The sequence below is a fragment of the Ranitomeya imitator genome, chromosome 1, assembly GCF_032444005.1.
Source record: "Ranitomeya imitator isolate aRanImi1 chromosome 1, aRanImi1.pri, whole genome shotgun sequence".
Lineage (NCBI taxonomy): Eukaryota > Metazoa > Chordata > Amphibia > Anura > Dendrobatidae > Ranitomeya > Ranitomeya imitator.
Window position 1 is genome coordinate 692,602,475 of NC_091282.1, and position 21,188 is coordinate 692,623,662.

Genomic DNA, 21,188 nt, shown 5'->3' on the forward strand with positions numbered 1-21,188 from the left:
CATGTGTTAATTCATAGTTTTGATGCCTTCAGTGTGAATGTGCAATTTTCATAGTCATGAAAATACAGAAAAATCTTTAAATGAGAAGGTGTATCCAAACTTTTGGTCTGTACTGTATATGTATATATATCTGATTTAAACCATATTAATAGCTCTATAATTCGTATTAATTAATTAGAGTGTTGAAATCATTATATATATATATATATATATATATATATATATATATACTAGATTGTGGCCCGATTCTAACGCATCGGGTATTCTAGAATATGCATGTCCCTGTAGTATATGGACAATGATGATTCCAGAATTTGCGGCAGATTGTGTCCGTTGCTGATTAGTCGAGGCAACCTTTATGACATCATCGTCGCCATGGCAACCATTATGACATCTACGTCGATACTGTACCCATCGCTGAATCAGAAACGTGTGATGTCTACGTCCTTTATGACATCATCGTCGCTGTGCCCGTTGCTGATTGGTCGAGGCCTGGCGGCCTCGACCAATCAGAGACCCGGGATTTCTACGTCGATGCTGTGCCGGTCTCTGATTGGTCGAGGCCTGGCGGCCTCGACCAATCAGAGACGCGGGATTTCCAGGACAGACAGACAGAAAGACAGACAGACAGAAAGACAGACAGACGGAAAAACCCTTAGACAATTATATATATAGATATATAATACAACACAACTGGGGATCTCCGGAGGTAGATCATATGGCGTCCAGACAGAATGCCAAAGTTCTCAAGTTCATAGTTTCATCTTGAGAGCCAAAAGCCATCGCAGTGCATGCTCTGGTTCTCTGTGGTACTAGTTCCGTTTCCCTCTTCCGCTACTTCCAAGAGCCTTTAGGTGCAAAATGGATCCCAGTGATTCTGGGCGATCCGGACTGACCACGTCAAGCGTTGCTTGAAGAACTAGTACAATTCGTCATCATCTTTTTCTGGTGATTGTTGGATCGTCCACAGGGAATGCTTTGTCACCAGATCCCAGGGGTCCTGTGTTTCTCAACTTGGCCGTTGAATCCTGGGTTCTGACCCAGGTGGGACTATCATAACTAGTTGTCAGCGACTTGTGCTTGTAAGTCTGCTTCAGTACACTTTTTGCTTGGGGCAGAGATCTCAGAGGCTTTCCCCATTTTATTTTTTCTTCAAAGCAATCAGAATTCAAGCCGGGCGCTCTGCTCGCTGAAAGTCCAGATTTTGGCTTTATCGGTCTTATTGCAACAAAACGGCAACTAAGGATTTCAAGCAGGGAGTTTCACATGTGGGCCTTCCCTATCACATACCGCTAGATGTTTGGGACCTTAACTGTTCCTAGGAGTCTTACAGAAGACTCCTTTTGATCCCTTTCATGATGACCTTAACTTGGCATGGAACGTTGCCTTTTTTCGCGACGGTATCACCTTCCACCGTTACGAGAATATTGTTTTTTCCTCGTTGAATAGATAAATGTGTGCACAACTAATAAGGGTGCCAGAGTAGGTTCCCACACCATTAGCATTTAACAAGAAACTCGGCACTCAACTTAAGTGATCATACGATAATTTAATGTTGTCCACAGTTGTAGTAAACAAAATGTTTTGGTCTTACATCAGACCTTCTTAAGTTACCGATTAAAGTGTGTCTATTAGGTGAGGTGGACCAATAGATTCAGTTGAAGATCACTAGATTAAATGACTTTCCATCATGAGGGAAAAAAAAAGCAGTGGAGATGGTAGAGCCCGTACGCATATAGGATCAAGTGCGCCGTGCGTCAGTGGCGTGTGCAGACGCGGTGTCCCGCACTGGTCCTGTCACTGCGTCCGCACACGCCACTGAGGCACGGCGCACTTGATTCTATAAGTGTACAGGCTCTACCATCTCCACTCCTTTTTTTCTCATGATGGAAAGTCATTTGATCTAGTGATCTTCAACTGAATCTATTGCTCCACCTGACCTAATAGACACACTTTAATCGGTAACTGAAGGTCAGATGTAAGACTGAAATGTTTTCTTTACTACGACTGAACAACATTAAATTATCATTTGATCACTTAAGTTGAGTGCCAAGTTTCTTGTTATATTGTTCTTTCCTCGTCTTGTTCAGCTCCAGTTCACAAGATGGAACGCATTCTCCATGCTCTGGACAAGGTGAGAGCTTTGAGAAGGTACGTATCAAGGATGGTGTCCTTCCGAAGGTCGGATGCTCTATTTGGACCTTCTGACAGTCACAAGAAGGGTTTAGCCGCTTTGTCGGCTATGATAGCGAGGTGGATTCGTTCAACCATCCAGGAGTCCTTCCGTATCAGGTCAGCCTATCCCAGCGGGGATCAGGGCACACTCCACTTGGTCGATTGGGGTTTCTTGGGCCATTAGGCTCCAGACGTTGGCAGAGCACACCTGCAGGGCTGCGGTTTTGCCCAGTCCACACGCATTCTTGAAGCAATATAATTTTCACACTCAGACTTCCGCAGATGTGAGACGAGGCAGGCAGACTTTGCAGGCTGCGATAGCGCACTTTTAGGTAGCTCATACGCAGGGCCTGATCTGTTATGTTGTCCCCACCCAGGGACTGCTTTGGGACGTCCCACGGTCTGTGTCCCCCAATGAGGAGAAGGAGAAATAGGGATTTTTGTGTATTTACCATAAAATCCTTTTCTCCGAGCCATTCATTGGGGGACACAGCACCCACCCTGTTAATAGGTTTGTGCTTGTTCGGCAATTTGACATGTTATACTTATATGTTGTTATTGATCTCCTACTACTTTTGCACTGAACAGGTTCTCTGTGAGCCAGCAAAAGGGTGTATACTACATAGGAGGAGCTAACTTTCTTTGTATTACTTAGTGTCAGCCTCCTGGTGGCAGCAGCCTACGGTCTGTGTCCCCCAATGAATGGCTTGGAGAAAAGGATTTTACGGTGAGTACACAAAAATCCCTATTTTATGGCCAAAATTCCCAAGAAAACTGCTAGTCTTCTCACCTGAGATATCAGCCACATAGGTAGATACAAGGCTGTTAGGTTAGGTCAGTGCGCACAAGTGGCCATTGTTCTCGGCCAAGCAGGTCCTGGATACACAGGACGATGAATTACTGAGAACGATGCTCTTTTGTGCAGTCCTCTGCAACCTGTTTACACTGTACGATTATCGGCAAACAAGCCTTCCTAGGAATGCTTATCTTAATATATACTTACCTTGTAATGTCTTCACATCCTGTTCCATCCAGATGTGTCCGGATCCCAGAATTCCCAGCGGCAGAAGTTCACCGACCTCCATATTGGGACACCCAAATGATGGGTGTCTCAATATGGAAACTGCTGGTGGTACCAGCCTCTTGCGCAGTACCACCAGTGGAACATCGTCGCACCACACACACACACGCCGTACGCACCACATACACTGTATATGCCGTACGCACCACACACACATGTACATACTGTGTACGCCGTATGCACCACACACACACACACTGTATACGTTGTACGCAGCCTCTTGTGCGACACCACCAGTGGAACACCATCACGAACACGCCGCCGCCGGGATCAGCTGAATGATTCACTGACCTCCGCCATCTTTGTACAGGAGGAGCGCTTGCGCAGTTTTAATGTGACTGCCGCTATCTGTGTGCACAAAGATGGCGGTGGTCTCATTTACTGCGCCTGTGCGATTTTTAAAATGAACTTTTGTTTGTGGGAAAACCCCTTTAGAAAGCAAATATCAACGCCAACATGGCTCCTCCTAAAAAGTACGCCAATGACAATGAAAGTAAAGCAGCAAAGGCACAACGTCGAAGACAACAACAGGCAAATGAGTCTCTTGAAGAGCAACACCATCGCTGGGACAAAAACAATGCATATAAACGTAGGTGTCAAGCACATAAGTCCCCTCATGCGAAAGTTATTAGATTATCAAAGGATGCCATTAGGCAACAACAGCGCCGCAAACAGAAATCTGCAGTCTTAACAGCAATACCATGCTCACAAGATGACCCATTGGAACCAGCACACCACACCTTTGTAATAAATTTTTCCATGTTACTAAAATGTTACCTTTACCTACTTTGCTTTCATTTTTACACAGGGGGAGGGGTGAGTGCACATAGGAAAGAGGACATGGGGAGACAGCTCAAATGAGAGAACATATGAGGGAAGAAGACAGCACAGTGGTGGAGAGAGAGAGCAGACAAGGGGGAGAGCAATGGGGTACACAGGTCAAAGAAGAGATGACATGAGAGAAGACAGTAGATGGAAGAGAGAGAAAGCGCACAGGGGTGAGAGAGACAGAGCACAGGGGGGAGATAGCTCAAACGGGACAGCACATGAGGGGAGAACACAGTACAGGAAGGAGAGAGACAGCAGACAAGGGGGATAGCACATGGGGTAGACAGGTCAAAGAAGAGGGCACAGATGGGAGAAGTCAGTACATGGAGAAAGACTGAGTGGATAGGTGGGTGAGCACATGGGGGGGGGGGTAAGATTCTCAACGCTGCAAAGCCTGCCCCCATCATGACATTACCACCCTCCCGATGCGATAGCAACGGGCCTCAATCTAGTAAGCTATAATCTCACAATGTGAATGGACCTCCAGTCTGAGCCTTCTGTCTCAGTGATATGAGGAAGCCTGATGTGGGAGTTCTTTCCACCAATGTAGACTTTGATACTGTGTGACTACACAACAATAATAGTGTTTGATCAGCTGGGGACAACAATGAACCACATTTACATCAGTGGGAGCAATTATCTTCATAGAAAATCATTGCAATTGTTACAGATCTATTTTACAGCTTGTCCCTGTACCAGTCGTAGCTCAAAACACTGAACCACTTTTCCAATTAGGGGTAGTCTTCCCATCTGTGTCCGGGCACAGAAAAGAATTGCATGTAAAGGGGAGATCTCCTGTAAAAGCCAGTAAATCAGACACAAATGTCCTCCCTTCTCTTCATTCTGGAGCACCACTGCACACCACAACTTGACAATGGCAGCAGTACCTTTGTGTGGGAGTGGGGGGAGCACGGGAATGACGAGGCAGAGTATCTGAACATCAGTGAGTATAGTGACTAAGGTGGTAACGGGGTAGTTTGGGGTCTGCTGTGGGGTTCAGAAACAGGGAGAAGCCTGGTTCTTCCTGGGCTGTAAACCGGGAGTGTATTTTATTTGGGGATTGGTTTGGGGTCTCTGAATTAGGTTTGAGGGTCTTTGTTTTTAGCGGTCTGATTTTTTCATTTTGAGCTATGACTAGTGTCTACTTTTTAGAGGGTCTGGTTTACGCTTTTTATTGATTGAAAGAGACAGGTCTTGGGACTGTGTTATTTTAGGAGTTTCTGGCTATCATCTGTATTTTGTGTGTGGAGGGCGGGGGGGAGTTGGTCTGGTGTCTATATTCTAGAGGACCGGGGCCTGAACTATGATGCACCCTATTAGTTTAGAAAGCCTTGGGGAATTTGCATCCTTGTAGTCTGTATTTGTGGCTCGTGGTCGGTATTTATTTTCAGGGGAGCTTAGAGGGAGCCTGTCCGCTGATCCATGTTCCCTGAACCACAGACAGCAGGAGCAAGGGATCGGCACCGTTATTGCAGCCAGGTATGATTCATCCATAATGAAAATATACTTTAAAATGCCAACCAGGGACTATGCGACAAGAGTCCGGACCCCAGCAGCTGCTCCACCCCGCTCACCGAGACTTCACAGGTCTCCCGCCTATGTGTGTTATAGAGTCACCTGTCAGACATTACAGAGGTGGGCACAGTACTGCAGTGGCGACATTACAGCGGTGGGCACAATACTGCAGTGGCGACATTACAGCGGTGGGCACAATACTGCAGTGGCGACATTACAGCGGTGGGCACAATACTGCAGTGGCGACATTACAGCGGTGGCGACATTACTACGGTGGGCACATTACAGCAATGTTGACATTACAGTGATGGGCACATTACAGAGGTGGCAGCATTACAGCGGTGGTGACATTACAGCGATGGGCACATGACAGAGGTGGCAGCATTAGAGCGGTGGTGACATTACAGCGGTGGTGACATTTCAGTGGTGGGCACAATAAAGGGGTAGTGACATTACAGCGATGGGCACAATACAGGGGTAGTGACATTACAGCGGTGGCGACATTACAGCGATAGGCACATTACAGAGGTGGCAGCATTACAGCGGTGGTGACATTACAGCCGTGGTGACATTACAGCGGTGGGCACAATACAGGGGTAGTGACATTACAGCGATGGGCACAATACAGCGGTGGGCACAATACAGGGGTAGTGACATTACAGCGATGGGCACATTACAGGGGTGGGCACATTACAGCGGTGGTGACATTACAGTGGTGGGCACAATACAGCAGTGGGCACATTACAGCGATGGGTACATTACAGCGGTGGCGACATTACAGCGGTGGGCACACTACAGGGGTAGTGACATTACAGTGATGGGCACATTACAGCGGTGTGCACATTACAGAGGTGGCAGCATTACAGCGGTGGTGACATTACAGCGATGGGCACATTACAGAGGTGGCAGCATTACAGCGGTGGTGACATTACAGCGAGGGTGACATTACAGTGGTGGGCACAATAAAGGGGTAGTGACATTACAGCGATGGGCACATTACAGAGGTGGCAGCATTACAGCGGTGGTGACATTACAGTGGTGGGCACAATACAGGGGTAGTGACATTACAGCGATGGGCACATTACAGTGGTGGGCACATTACAGAGGTGGCAGCATTACAGCGGTGGTGATATTACAGCGATGGGCACATTACAGAGGTGGCAGCATTACAGCGGTGGTGACAGTACAGCGGTGGTGACATTACAGCGATGGGCACATTACAGAGGTGGCAGCATTACAGCGGTGGTGACATTACAGTGGTGGGCACAATACAGGGGTAGTGACATTACAGCGATGGGCACATTACAGTGGTGGGCACATTACAGAGGTGGCAGCATTACAGCGGTGGTGATATTACAGCGATGGGCACATTACAGAGGTGGCAGCATTACAGCGGTGGTGACAGTACAGCGGTGGTGACATTACAGCGATGGGCACATTACAGAGGTAGCAGCATTACAGCGGTGGTGACATTACAGCGGTGGTGACATTACAGTGGTGGGCACAATAAAGGGGTAGTGACATTACAGCGATGGGCACATTACAGCGGTGGGCACATTACAGAGGTGGCAGCATTACAGCAGTGGTGACATTACAGCGATGGGCACATTACAGAGGTGGCAGCATTACAGCGGTGGTGACATTACAGCCGTGGTGACATTACAGCGGTGGGCACAATACAGGGGTAGTGACATTACAGCGATGGGCACAATACAGCGGTGGGCACAATACAGGGGTAGTGACATTACAGCGATGGGCACATTACAGGGGTGGGCACATTACAGCGGTGGTGACATTACAGTGGTGGGCACAATACAGCGGTGGGCACATTACAGCGATGGGTACATTACAGCGGTGGCGACATTACAGCGGTGGGCACAATACAGGGGTAGTGACATTACAGTGATGGGCACATTACAGCGGTGTGCACATTACAGAGGTGGCAGCATAACAGCGGTGGTGACATTACAGCGATGGGCACATTACAGAGGTGACAGCATTACAGCGGTGGTGACATTACAGCGAGGGTGACATTACAGTGGTAGGCACAATAAAGGGGTAGTGACATTACAGCAATGGGCACATTACAGAGGTGGCAGCATTACAGCGGTGGTGACATTACAGTGGTGGGCACAATACAGGGGTAGTGACATTACAGCGATGGGCACATTACAGTGGTGGGCACATTACAGAGGTGGCAGCATTACAGCGGTGGTGACATTACAGCGATGGGCACATTACAGAGGTGGCAGCATTACAGCGGTGGTGACAGTACAGCGGTGGTGACATTACAGCGATGGGCACATTACAGAGGTGGCAGCATTACAGCGGTGGTGACATTACAGCGGTGGTGACATTACAGTGGTGGGCACAATAAAGGGGTAGTGACATTACAGCGATGGGCACATTACAGAGGTGGCAGCATTACAGCAGTGGTGACATTACAGCGATGGGCACATTACAGAGGTGGCAGCATTACAGCGGTGGTGACATTACAGCCGTGGTGACATTACAGTGGTGGGCACAATACAGGGGTAGTGACATTACAGCGATGGGCACAATACAGGGGTAGTGACATTACAGCGATGGGCACATTACAGGGGTGGGCACATTACAGCGGTGGTGACATTACAGTGGTGGGCACAATACAGCGGTGGGCACATTACAGCGATGGGTACATTACAGCGGTGGCGACATTACAGCGGTGGGCACAATACAGGAGTAGTGACATTACAGCGGTGGTGACATTACAGCGATGGGCACATTACAGAGGTGGCAGCATTACAGCGATGGGCACATTACAGAGGTGGCAGCATTACAGCGGTGGTGACATTACAGCGGTGGTGACATTACAGTGGTGGGCACAATACAGGGGTAGTGACATTACAGCGATGGGCACATTACAGTGGTGGGCACATTACAGAGGTGGCAGCATTACAGCGGTGGTGACATTACAGCGATGGGCACATTACAGAGGTGGCAGCATTACAGCGGTGGTGACATTACAGCGGTGGTGACATTACAGCGATGGGCACATTACAGAGGTGGCAGCATTACAGCGGTGGTGACAGTACAGCGGTGGTGACATTACAGCGATGGGCACATTACAGAGGTGGCAGCATTACAGCGGTGGTGACATTACAGCGGTGGTGACATTACAGTGGTGGGCACAATAAAGGGGTAGTGACATTACAGCGATGGGCACATTACAGCGGTGGGCACATTACAGAGGTGGCAGCATTACAGCAGTGGTGACATTACAGCGATGGGCACATTACAGAGGTGGCAGCATTACAGCGGTGGTGACATTACAGCCGTGGTGACATTACAGTGGTGGGCACAATACAGGGGTAGTGACATTACAGCGATGGGCACAATACAGGGGTAGTGACATTACAGCGATGGGCACATTACAGGGGTGGGCACATTACAGCGGTGGTGACATTACAGTGGTGGGCACAATACAGCGGTGGGCACATTACAGCGATGGGTACATTACAGCGGTGGCGACATTACAGCGGTGGGCACAATACAGGAGTAGTGACATTACAGCGGTGGTGACATTACAGCGATGGGCACATTACAGAGGTGGCAGCATTACAGCGATGGGCACATTACAGAGGTGGCAGCATTACAGCGGTGGTGACATTACAGCGGTGGTGACATTACAGTGGTGGGCACAATAAAGGGGTAGTGACATTACAGCGATGGGCACATTACAGCGGTGGGCACAATACAGGGGTAGTGACATTACAGCAATGGGCACATTACAGCGGTGGGCACATTACAGCGGTGGTGACATTACAGCGTTGGGCACATTACAGAGGTGGCAGCATTACACCGGTGGTGACATTACAGCCGTGGTGACATTACAGTGGTGGGCTCAATAAAGGGGTAGTGACATTACAGCGATGGGCACATTACAGCGGTGGGCACAATACAGGGGTAGTGACATTACAGCGATGGGCACATTACAGTGGTAGGCACATTACAGAGGTGGCAGCATTACAGCGATGGTGACATTACAGCAATGGGCACATTACAGAGGTGGCAGCATTACAGCGGTGGTGACATTACAGCGGTGTTGACATTACAGTGGTGGGCTCAATAAAGGGGTAGTGACATTACAGCGATGGGCACATTACAGAGGTGGGCACAATACAGGGGTAGTGACATTACAGCGATGGGCACATTACAGTGGTGGGCACGTTACAGAGGTGGCAGCATTACAGCGGTGGTGACATTACAGCGATGGGCACATGACAGAGGTGGCAGCATTACAGCGGTGGTGACATTACAGTGGTGGGCACAATAAAGGGGTAGTGACATTACAGCGATGGGCACATTACAGCGGTGGGCACAATACAGGGGTAGTGACATTACAGCGATGGGCACATTACAGTGGTGGGCACGTTACAGAGGTGGCAGCATTACAGCGGTGGTGACATTACAGCAATGGGCACATGACAGAGGTGGCAGCATTACAGCGGTGGTGACAGTACAGCGGTGGTGACATTACAGTGGTGGGCACAATAAAGGGGTAGTGACATTACAGCGATGGGCACATTACAGCGGTGGGCACAATACAGGGGTAGTGACATTACAGCGATGGGCACATTACAGTGGTGGGCACGTTACAGAGGTGGCAGCATTACAGTGGTGGTGACATTACAGCGATGGGCACATTACAGAGGTGGCAGCATTACAACGGTGGTGACAGTACAGCGGTGGTGACATTACAGCGATGGGCACATTACAGAGGTGGCAGCATTACAGCGGTGGTGACATTACAGCGGTGGTGACATTACAGTGGTGGGCACAATAAAGGGGTAGTGACATTACAGCGATGGGCACATTACAGCGGTGGGCACATTACAGGGGTAGTGACATTACAGCGATGGGCACATTACAGTGGTGGGCACATTACAGAGGTGGCAGCATTACAGCGGTGGTGACATTACAGTGGTGGGCACAATACAGGGGTAGTGACATTACAGCGATGGGCACAATACAGCGGTGGGCACAATACAGGGGTAGTGACATTACAGTGATGGGCACATTAAAGGGGTGGGCACATTACAGCGGTGGTGACATTACAGTGGTGGGCACAATACAGCGGTGGGCACATTACAGCGATGGGTACATTACAGCGGTGGTGACATTACAGCGGTGGGCACAATACAGCAGTGGAGATATTGCAGTGGTGGGCACAATACAGCAGTGGGCACAATACAGTGGTGGCGACATTACAGCGATGGGCACATTACAGCGGTGGTGATATTACAGCGGTGGCGACATTACAGCAGTGGGCACAATACAGCGGTGGGCACAATACATTGGTTGTGACATTACAGCGTTGGTGACATTACAGTGGTGGGCACAATACAGCGGTAGCAACATTACAGCGGTGGGCACATTACAGCAGTGGAGACATTGCAGCGGTGGGCACATTTTAGTGGTGGGCACATTACAGCAGTGGGCACATTATAGTGGGGGACACATTACAGCAGTGGGCACATTATAGTGGGGGACACATTACAGCAGGGGGCACGTTATAGTGGGGGACACATTACAGCAGGGGGCACATTATAGTGGGGGTCACATTACAGCAGGGATCACATTATTGTGGGGGACGCATTACAGCTGTGGGCACATTTTAGTGGGGGACACATTACAGCAGTGGGCACATTATAGTGGGGGACACATTACAGCAGGGGGCACATTATAGTGGCGGACACATTACAGCAGGGGGCACATTATAGTGGGGGACACATTACAGCAGGGGGCACATTATAGTGGGGGACACATTACAGCAGTGGGCACCTTATGGTGGGGGACACATTACAGCAGGGGGCACATTATAGTGGGGGACACATTACAGCAGGGGGCACATTATAGTGGGGGACACATTACAGCAGGGGGCACATTATAGTGGGGGACACATTACAGCAGGGGGCACATTATAGTGGGGGACACATTACAGCAGGGGGCACATTATAGTGGGGGACACATTACAGCAGGGGGCACATTATAGTGGGGGACACATTACAGCAGGGGCACATTATAGTGGGGGACACATTACAGCAGGGGGCACGTTATAGTGGGGGACACATTACAGCAGGGGGCACGTTATAGTGGGGGACACATTACAGCAGGGGCACATTATAGTGGGGGACACATTACAGCAGGGGCACATTATAGTGGGGGACACATTACAGCAGTGGGCACGTTATAGTGGGGGACACATTACAGCAGGGGGCACATTATAGTGGGGGACACATTACAGCAGGGGGCACATTATAGTGGGGGACACATTACAGCAGGGGCACATTATAGTGGGGGACACATTACAGCAGGGGCACATTATAGTGGGGGACACATTACAGTGGGGGACACATTACAGCAGGGGGCACATTATAGCGGGGGACACATTATAGCGGGGGACACATTACAGTGGTGGTCCTTATATATGAGGGTGCACAACAGTTGCCTGCAGGGAGAGGACGGGGCTTGCATGGAGCCCGGGCTGACACGTGCCTAGCCGCACTGTGTGACCAGGAGGACGGCCGGGCTCTGCCGTGGAGCGCCGTGCCGCCGGGCGGTAGGATAGGTGAGGGGGGACCGAAGAGGGAAGGTAACGAGGAGAAGGAGGGGAGAGGAGCGGGGAGGGCGGTGATGGAGCACTGATGGAGGGATGCAGGCGCCGTAGCTACAGCCGCTGTCACCCTCGGGAGGAGGAGGCTGAGGGTCGGGGCTGTGTGTGAGCGGAGGATGGCGGCTTCCCCCACACCAAGCGCGGAATGACCATACGGACATCTCGGGGCCGCTGCCCGGAACATGGCGCCCACGAAGCCCGGCTTTCAGCAGGACCCTTCCCGCAGAGAACGGTAAGCGAGACCGTGGCTGGGGAAGGCCTGAGCGTCTGCGGATAGCGGAGTACACGGCGTGTGTGACAGGAGACGTCTGCTCTGCCCGCAGCACGGGAGACGGGCTACACCGGCGTGACAGGCGCACAGCTCAGGACACGGGGCTACCAACACTGCACACGGGGCAACTAAAATTTCAGGACATGACAAGGGGCTACTAACAGTGCACACGGGGCACAGCACAGGGCAACTAACATTGCACATGACAGCTATCATTGCATACAACTTGGGCCGGTTTCACACGTCAGTGTCTCCGGTACGTGAGGTGACAGTTTCCTCACGTACCGGAGCCACTGACACACGTACACCCATAAAAATGAATGCATCTGTTCAGATGTCATTGATTTTTTGCGGACCGTGTGCCAAACATGGAGACATGTCAGTGTTCGTGGGAGCGCACGTATTACACGGACCCATTAAAGTCAATGGGTCCGTGTAAAACACGTACCGCACACGGACGTTGTCCGTGTGCAGTCCGTGTGCCGTGCAGGAGACAGCGCTACATTAAGCGCTGTCCCCCCCACTGGTGCTGAAGCCGCCATTCATATCTTCCCTGCAGCAGCGTTTGCTGCAGAGAAGATATGAATAAGTGTGTTTAAAATAAAGATCTATGTGCCCAAGGGGTGGAGCCGCATATTCATGACTGTAATCGGCGGCCCCATGTGACCGCATACAGGAGAAGCTGCGGCCAGAACAGGAAGAAGCGACAGCCAACGAGGGAGCCGGGTGAGTATTTTCAGAACAGCGCGGGGGAGGGGGGGCACATAGGGGGTGACAGGGCGGGGGGAAGATAGATCTTTATTTTAAACACTATTATTCATATCTTCTCTGCAGCAGGGAAGATATGAATGGGGCTTCAGCACCAGATGCTGGTACGTGTGGTACCCAGCACGGTACGTGTGTTACCCAGTGGGCACACGGGCGGCACACGTGTGCTGCACGTGTGCCACACTGATGTGCCACAAAAACGTAGGGGTACACAGACACGAATAATTCCGGTACCGATTTTTTTCCGGTACCGGAATTATCTGGACGTGTGAGACTGCCCTTGCGCAGCACAAATCACTGCATGACACAAGTCACTGCACAACACGGCACAATTTACTGCACAGGGCACAAAATACAACACACACTGTTCAGCACAGGGCAACTAACATTGCACAGGGCACAGAATATGACACAGGGCTCCTCACACAGCACAGCAGAGCACAACTAGCACAGCGCAACTCGGGTGTGACAGGTGCACAGGTAACACAAGGCAACTAACACAGGATACAGGACACAGCATAGCAACTAGCACAGCACAACTCGGGTGTAACATAACACGGGGTAACTAACACAGGATACAGGTCACAGCACAACTCAGGTGCACAGCTAACACTGCACTTGGCGGAAAATCACAACTAGAACAATACAGGATACAACACAATCATGACAGGCACAACACAACAAACAGTTCAGCACACAACACAGCCCAATACAACTAAAGGTACCGTCACACTTAGCGACGCTGCAGCGATACCGACAACGATCCGGATCGCTGCAGCGTCGCTGTTTGGTCGCTGGAGAGCTGTCACACAGACCGCTCTCCAGCGACCAACGATGCCGAAGTCCCCGGGTAACCAGGGTAAACATCGGGTAACTAAGCGCAGGGCCGCGCTGTTTACCCTGGTTACCAGCGTAAAAAAACAAACAGTACATACTTACATTCAGCTGTCTGTCCCTTGCCGTCTGGTTCCTGCACTGACTGCTGGCCGTAAAGTGAAAGTGAAAGCACAGCACAGCGGTGAGTCACACAGCGGTGACTCACCGCTGTGGCTGTGCTCTGCTTTCACTTTACGGCCAGCAGTCAGTGCAGGAACCAGACGGCAAGGGACAGACAGCTGAATGTAAGTATGTACTGTTTGTTTTTTTACGCTGGTAACCAGGGTAAACAGCGCGGCCCTGCGCTTAGTTACCCGATGTTTACCCTGGTTACCAGTGAAGACATCGCTGAATCGGTGTCACACACGCCGATTCAGCGATGTCTACGGGGAGTCCAGCGACGAAATAAAGTTCTGGACTTTCTTCCCCGACCAGCGATCTCCCAGCAGGGGCCTGATCGCTGCTGCCTGTCACACTGGACGATATCGCTAGCGAGGACGCTGCAACGTCACGGATCGCTAGCGATATCGTCTAGTGTGACAGTACCTTTACAGCACAAGAATTAACACAAATAACGGCACAGGCCAGATAAGTTCAGCACACAACACAGCCCAATACAACTAACAGCACAGGGATTAACACAAATAACGGCACAGGCCAGATAAGTATGACAGGTGCTCAACTAACACACGGCACATCACGGCGGCACAGGATACAGCGCAACACAAACAGCACAATACAACTAATAGCGCAGGAGCACAGCACAGGATACGGCACAACTAACAGCGCAGGTGTGACAGGCGCACATCTAACACAGGGCATATGACAGCACAGGAGAGAGCACAATACAGCATACATCACAACTAACAGCGCAGGCGTGACAGGCGCACAGCTAACACAGGACATATGACAGCACAGTACAGGATAGAGCACAATACAGCATACAGCGCAGGCGTGACAGGCGCACAGCTAACACAGGGCATATGACAGCACAGGATACAGCACAGATAACACGTAGCACAGCACAATAATAATAATAATAATTTTATTTATATAGCGCCAACATATTCCGCAGCGCTTTACAAATTATAGAGGGGACTTGTACAGACAATAGACATTACAACATAACAGAAATCACAGTTCAAAATAGATACCAAGAGGAATGAGGGCCCTGCTCACAAGCTTACAAACTATGAGGAAAAGGGGAGACATGAGAGGTGGAGGGTAACAATTGCTTTCGTAGTTCGGACCAGCCATAGTGTAAGGTCAGGTGTTCATGTAAAGCTGCATGAACCAGTTAACTGCCTAAGTATGTAGCAGTACAGACACAGAGGGCTATTAACTGCATAAAGTGTATGAGAACATGATGCGAGGAGCCTGATTATGTTATTTTTTTTTTAATGGGCCACACAGGGATAGTTAGGTTAATGCCTTGAGGCGGTAGGCCAATCTGAACAAATGAGTTTTTAGGGCACGCTTAAAACTGTGGGGATTAATCGTATTAACCTGGGTAGTGCATTCCAAAGAATCGGCGCAGCACGTGTAAAGTCTTGGAGACGGAAGTGGGAGGTTCTGATTATTGAGGATGTTAACCTCAGGGCACGGGTAGGGTGGTAGACTGAGACCAGAGAGGAGATGTAGGGTGGTGCTGAGCCATGGAATGCTTTGTGGATGAGGGTAGTAGTTTTGTACTGGATTCTGGAGTGGATGGGTAGCCAGTGTAATGACTGGCACAAGGTAGAGGCATCGGTGTAACGGTTGGTGAGGAATATGATCCTGGCTGCAGCATTCAGGACAGATTGGAGCGGGGAGAGTTTGGTAAGAGGGAGGCCGATTAGTAGAGAGTTACAATAGTCCAGACGAGAATGAATAAGTGAAACAGTAAGAGTTTTTGCAGAGTCGAAAGTAAGAAAAGGGCGAATTCTAGAAATGTTTTTGAGATGCAGATAAGAAGAGCGAACCAGTGATGAGATGTGGGGGGTGAATGAAAGCTCGGAATCAAGTATGACCCCAAGGCAGCGGGCATGTTTCTGGGGAGTAATGGTAGAACCACACACGGAGATGGCAATGTCAGGCAAAGGTAGGTTAGTAGAGGGAGAGAACACGAGGAGTTCAGTTTTTGACAGGTTCAGTTTCAGATAGAGGGAGGACATGATGTTAGAGACAGCGGTAAGACAATCACTGGTGTTTACTAAAAAGGTCGGCGTGACAACAGGAGAAGAAGTGTATAATTGGGTGCTGTTAGCATAGAGATGGTACTGGAAACCAAATCTACTGATTGTTTGTCCAATGGGGCAGAATACAAAGAGATACAGCTAACACATCTCAGAACACAGTACATCACAACTAGCATAGCACAGCTAACACAGTACACAGGACAGTTAGCACAGAGCACAGCACAACTAACAAGGCACATCAAATGGCACACAGCTAACACAGGGCAACCAACACGGCACGGAACCTGGAGCACAGCATATCACAACTAACACAACCCATGATACTGCACAGCTAACACAGCACACTACAATTAACAGCATACAGGACAACCAACAAACAACACAAGCATGACAGGTGCAGAGCAAGCACAGCACAAGGCTCCGCACAACTAACGGCACAACACATGCATGACAGGCGGACAGTTAACACAACACACAGGATATAGCATACAAGACATAACTAGTCCAGAATAAAGAGAAAAAAATGCAATCGCACAGCCGCTATACGCTAGACCCTTACTGCTCCAGGGGCAGAAAAATGCACTATTAAAGCCTTTTGTCAGAAAACAAACTAAAACAAAAAAACCGCTAAAAAGATTATACCTTGGTGCTGCTTAAGAAAAACAGATCCAACATGATACATAAGAAGAGACTGAAAGCGCACTCACCGGTATATGAACAATCAAAGCGGTTTATTCACATGAGATCATGCGGTGCAAGGAGGGTATGTGAATACAAAAGAGGATGACAGCTGTTTCGTGCTATGTGAGCATTGGATCTGTTGAAGTGCTCACATAGCACGAAACAGCTGTCATCCTTAAGACATAACTAGTACAGCACATAACTAATATGTCACATAACAACTAGTACAAAACAAAAAACTTGAAAAACAGATTATTTGCTTTTAGAAAAACAAGACTGTAATCTTGTCGATCAAATACCTTATTATGGCTAATAAAAATAAGTGATGTTAAAAAGCGAGCTTTCGAGACTACTTATGTTGCCTCATGTACCATACTTTATGAAGAGACCTACAGTAACTTGCGAAAGTATTCACTCTACTTGGCTTTTTACCTATTTTGTTACATTACAACCTGTATTTAAATATTTTTGTAATCTGATTTGTGTGTGACGCATCAGCACTAAATAGTCAAAGTTGGTGAAGAGAAATCAGAATCTATAGGCCTAAATTAAAATTTAGGGATCAAATAACTACAAATTGGCATATGTATTCACTCCTTTTGGTATGATGCCCCTGAAAAATTTCTGGTGCAAGCAATTCCCTTTATAAGTCTCATGCTTAGTGTCAGGACGTCCACCTGTGCACTCTAAGTGTCACATGTCTGTCAGTAAATACACTTTACCTTTTCTGAAAGACCACAGATGCTGCAACAAATTAAGCAAGAGGCGCCACTAACCAAACACCATGAAGATAAATCCCCAAGCCAATCAGAGACACAGTAGTTAAGTCAGGGTTGAGTTTAAAAAAAAAAAAAAAAATCCCCAATCTCTGATATTTCTCTGGAGCACCAACAAATATTGTCATCAAATTGAAAGAATTTGGTAAAACAACAAACTTGCCAAGAGACGGCAACCCATCATAGCTCTCAGCCTGAGCAAGGAGGGCATTAAGAGAGGCAGCATAGGAACCAAAGGTAACCCTGAAGGAGCTGCAGAGTTCCCAAGCAGAGACTGGAGTATCTGTCCGTACGACCACAATAAAAATATATGGAGGAAGGTGCTGTTGTCAGATGAGACTAAAATTAAACTTTTTAGCCACCAAGATAAACTCTATATCTTGCAGCTCATCTCCCCAAGAACACCATCCCCACAGTGAAACCTGGTGGCAACATCATACTGTGGGGATGTTTTTCAGCAGCAACGAGAGGGAAAATGGTCTGAGTTGAGGGGAAGATAGATGCTGTGAAATACAGGAATATTCCTAAACAAAATCTGTTTGTCTGTCAGTGTTTTGAGACTGGGATGAAGGTTCACCTTTAGTGATGAGCGAATATACTCGTTACTCGAGATTTCCCGAGCATGCTCGGGGGTCCTCCGAGTATTTGTAACTGCTCGAAGATTTAGTTTTCATCACCTCAGCTAAATGATTTACAGCTACTAGCCAGCATAAGTACATGTGGGGGTTGCCTGGTTGCTAGGGAATCCCCACAAGTAATCAAGCTGGCTAACAGATGTAAATCATTCAGCTGTGGCAAGGAAAACTAAATCTCCGAGCACTTGCAAATACTCGGAGTACCCCCGAGCATGCTCGAGAAATCTCGCGTAGCGAGTATATTCGCTCATCACTATTCACCTTCCAACAAGACAAACACCCAAAGCATACTGCTAAAGCAACACTTGAATGGTTTAAAGGAAAACATGTAACTTTTGGAGTGGCCTAGTCAAAGCGTGGACCTTAATTCAATTGAGAACCTCTGGTCAGACTTGAAGATTACTGTTTCCTAGAGGAAAGTTTATATTGTGCTCTGCAATGGATGGGTAACCAGTGCAATCACTGGACAGAATGCTGCATTCAGAATGGATTAGAGAGGGGAGCGTTTAGTAAGAGGGGAAACTGAAGGCATGTGCAGACGATCAGTAAGCGCTGCGGGTTTAACCCCGAGGTCTACTGCAGCATCCAACCCACAGCATCCAGATGTTACAGCACAGTGGATGGGATATCAAGAATGTACATGCCCACTACGCGTCCAGAGACGCCCGCGGCTCACCTGCGGAGATGGACATGCAGTTCGTCTCTTCAGACCACAGCATGTCTATTTATCTTGCAGAAACGCTAGTCTCTGTAAGAGAAATGTCACCCGCACAATGTATCGGATGCGGTGAATCTGCACAGTTCAATGAACACATGCGGAATCACCTGCATAGCTCGCAACGCTTTGGATGTAGTGGACATGTGCTGCGTCCAACGTGCTGCCAATTACTGAATGTCTGCACATAGCCTGATAGAGAGTTGTAATAGTCCAGACACAAATTATTCAAAGCAACAGTAAGCTTTTTGCAGTCCTAGGTCTGGAAAGGTTGTATTCTGGAGATATTTTTTAGACGCAGGTGACATGAGCGAGCAAGTGGATATATGGAATAAAGGAAAGTTCTGTTTGAAATATTACCCCTAGACAGTGAGCGTGCTGCTGAAAGGTTCTGGTAGAATCACACATGGAAATGGCAATATTGCATGTAGGTTGGTTATAGAGAGGGGGGAAACACAAGGAATTCAGTTTTACAGAGATTCTGTTTAAGACAAAGGGAGACATAATTTTATCACTGATATTTTGTAGTAATGCAAGGGTGATGTTAGGAGATGATGTGTATAATTGGTTGTCATCAGTATAGGGCAGTATATAGGGAGAAGAGAGGACCTTGTCACATAACTGGCACCGTGTTGATATTACAACACTAGTACAGCATATATAGTTAGGTCCAGAAATATTTGGACAGTGACCCAAGTTTTGGCATTTTAGCTGTTTACTGAAACATTCAGGATACTGTTATATGGTCAATATAGGCTTAAAGTGCAGACTCTCAGCTTTAATTTGAGGGTGTTCACATCATAATTGGAGTAAGGGTTTAGGAATTACAGTTGTTAATATGTGGATGCCTCCTTTCTGAGGAACCAAGAGTAATTAGACAGTAATCTGAAAAGCTCTTTAATCAGCTCCATGTACTATTCCCTTGCTAATCCATCATCAATTATCCAGGTAAAAGGTCTTGATTTGATTCGAGGTGTGGCATTTGTATTTTTAAACTGTTGTGAACCCTCAACATGAGGTCAGAGGAGCTCTCAATCTAAGGAAAACAGACCATCATTAGGCTGAACAAAAAAAGGAGAAATCCATCAGAGATAGCAGAAATGTTAGGAGTGGCCAAATCAACAGGTTGGTACATTCTGCTAAAAAAAAGCGCACTTGTGAGCTTGGGAAGTCAAAAGGGCCTGGATGTCCATGAAGACAGCAGGGATGGATGATTGCAGAGTCCTTTCCATGGTAAAGAGAAACTCCTTCACAATATCCACCCAAGTGAAGAATACTCTCCAACACGTAGGTGTTTCAGTATCTAAGTCTACCATAAAAAGAAGACTTCATGAGAGCAAATAGAGAGCGTTCCCCACAAGCTGAAAACCATTAATGAGCCTTAAAAATAGAAAGACCAGGTTAAACTTCATAAAAAAAAGAAGCCTTCCAATTTCGGAAAAGCAAAACTAAGATCAACCTGTACCGGAATGATGGCAGCAAGACACTATGGAGGAGGCTTGGAGCGGCTGATGATCCAAAGCACAGAAAATCCTCTGTAATACATGGTGGAGCTAGTGTGATGGCGTGGGCATGTATGGCTTCCAATGCCACTGGCTCACTAGTGTTTATTGATGAGGTGACTGAAGACAGATGCAGATGGATGTGTGCTCGCTCAAATTGTGCTGTCATATGAAATAGCCTTGATTCTGCCTCATCATTCTTCTATTTCACATGTTTAAAATCCCCCTACTGTTCCTTTGTTAACCTCACACATAACATTTTTAATTTTTTTTTAAATTCACTTCCAATGACTTTTCGTGTGAAACTCCCATCGTTCAGGGAGGTCTCAATGGAACTTCATCAGTGTTGTGCACTCAGTTGGCTACTCCTACACTCTGCTGTCTCTCTCTACTGCTTGTTTCAGTGCCCCCTTTTCCTTGTCATTAGTGGCTGCTCTGTTCTGTCAGTTCTACTGCTCATGTGTCCTCCCCTTTTGCTGGCGTTTTGTCATTGTGTTCTGTTCTTAACGTTCTCTGAACGCCGGTAAGGAGAG

The 21,188-nt window shown here is 48.1% G+C and overlaps 1 protein-coding gene across 5 annotated transcripts in view; it reads left to right on the forward strand.

Annotated features, from left to right (window-relative positions):
• NPAS3 (neuronal PAS domain protein 3) overlaps nucleotides 1-21,188 on the forward strand; it is a 628,831-nt gene that overhangs the window by 34,553 nt on the left and 573,090 nt on the right. Inside the window, exon 1 of one of the 5 annotated variants that reach the window (XM_069730552.1) lies at nucleotides 12,262-12,486. The exons of 1 other annotated variant lie outside the window; for it this stretch is intronic. In XM_069730552.1, coding sequence (XP_069586653.1) covers nucleotides 12,437-12,486 — 50 coding nt within the window. In that variant the 5' untranslated portion in view covers nucleotides 12,262-12,436. Of the gene's footprint in view, nucleotides 1-12,261; nucleotides 12,487-21,188 lie in introns of those variants that run through there. 3 more of the 5 variants (XM_069730532.1, XM_069730542.1, XM_069730528.1) reach the window with 3 other exon arrangements.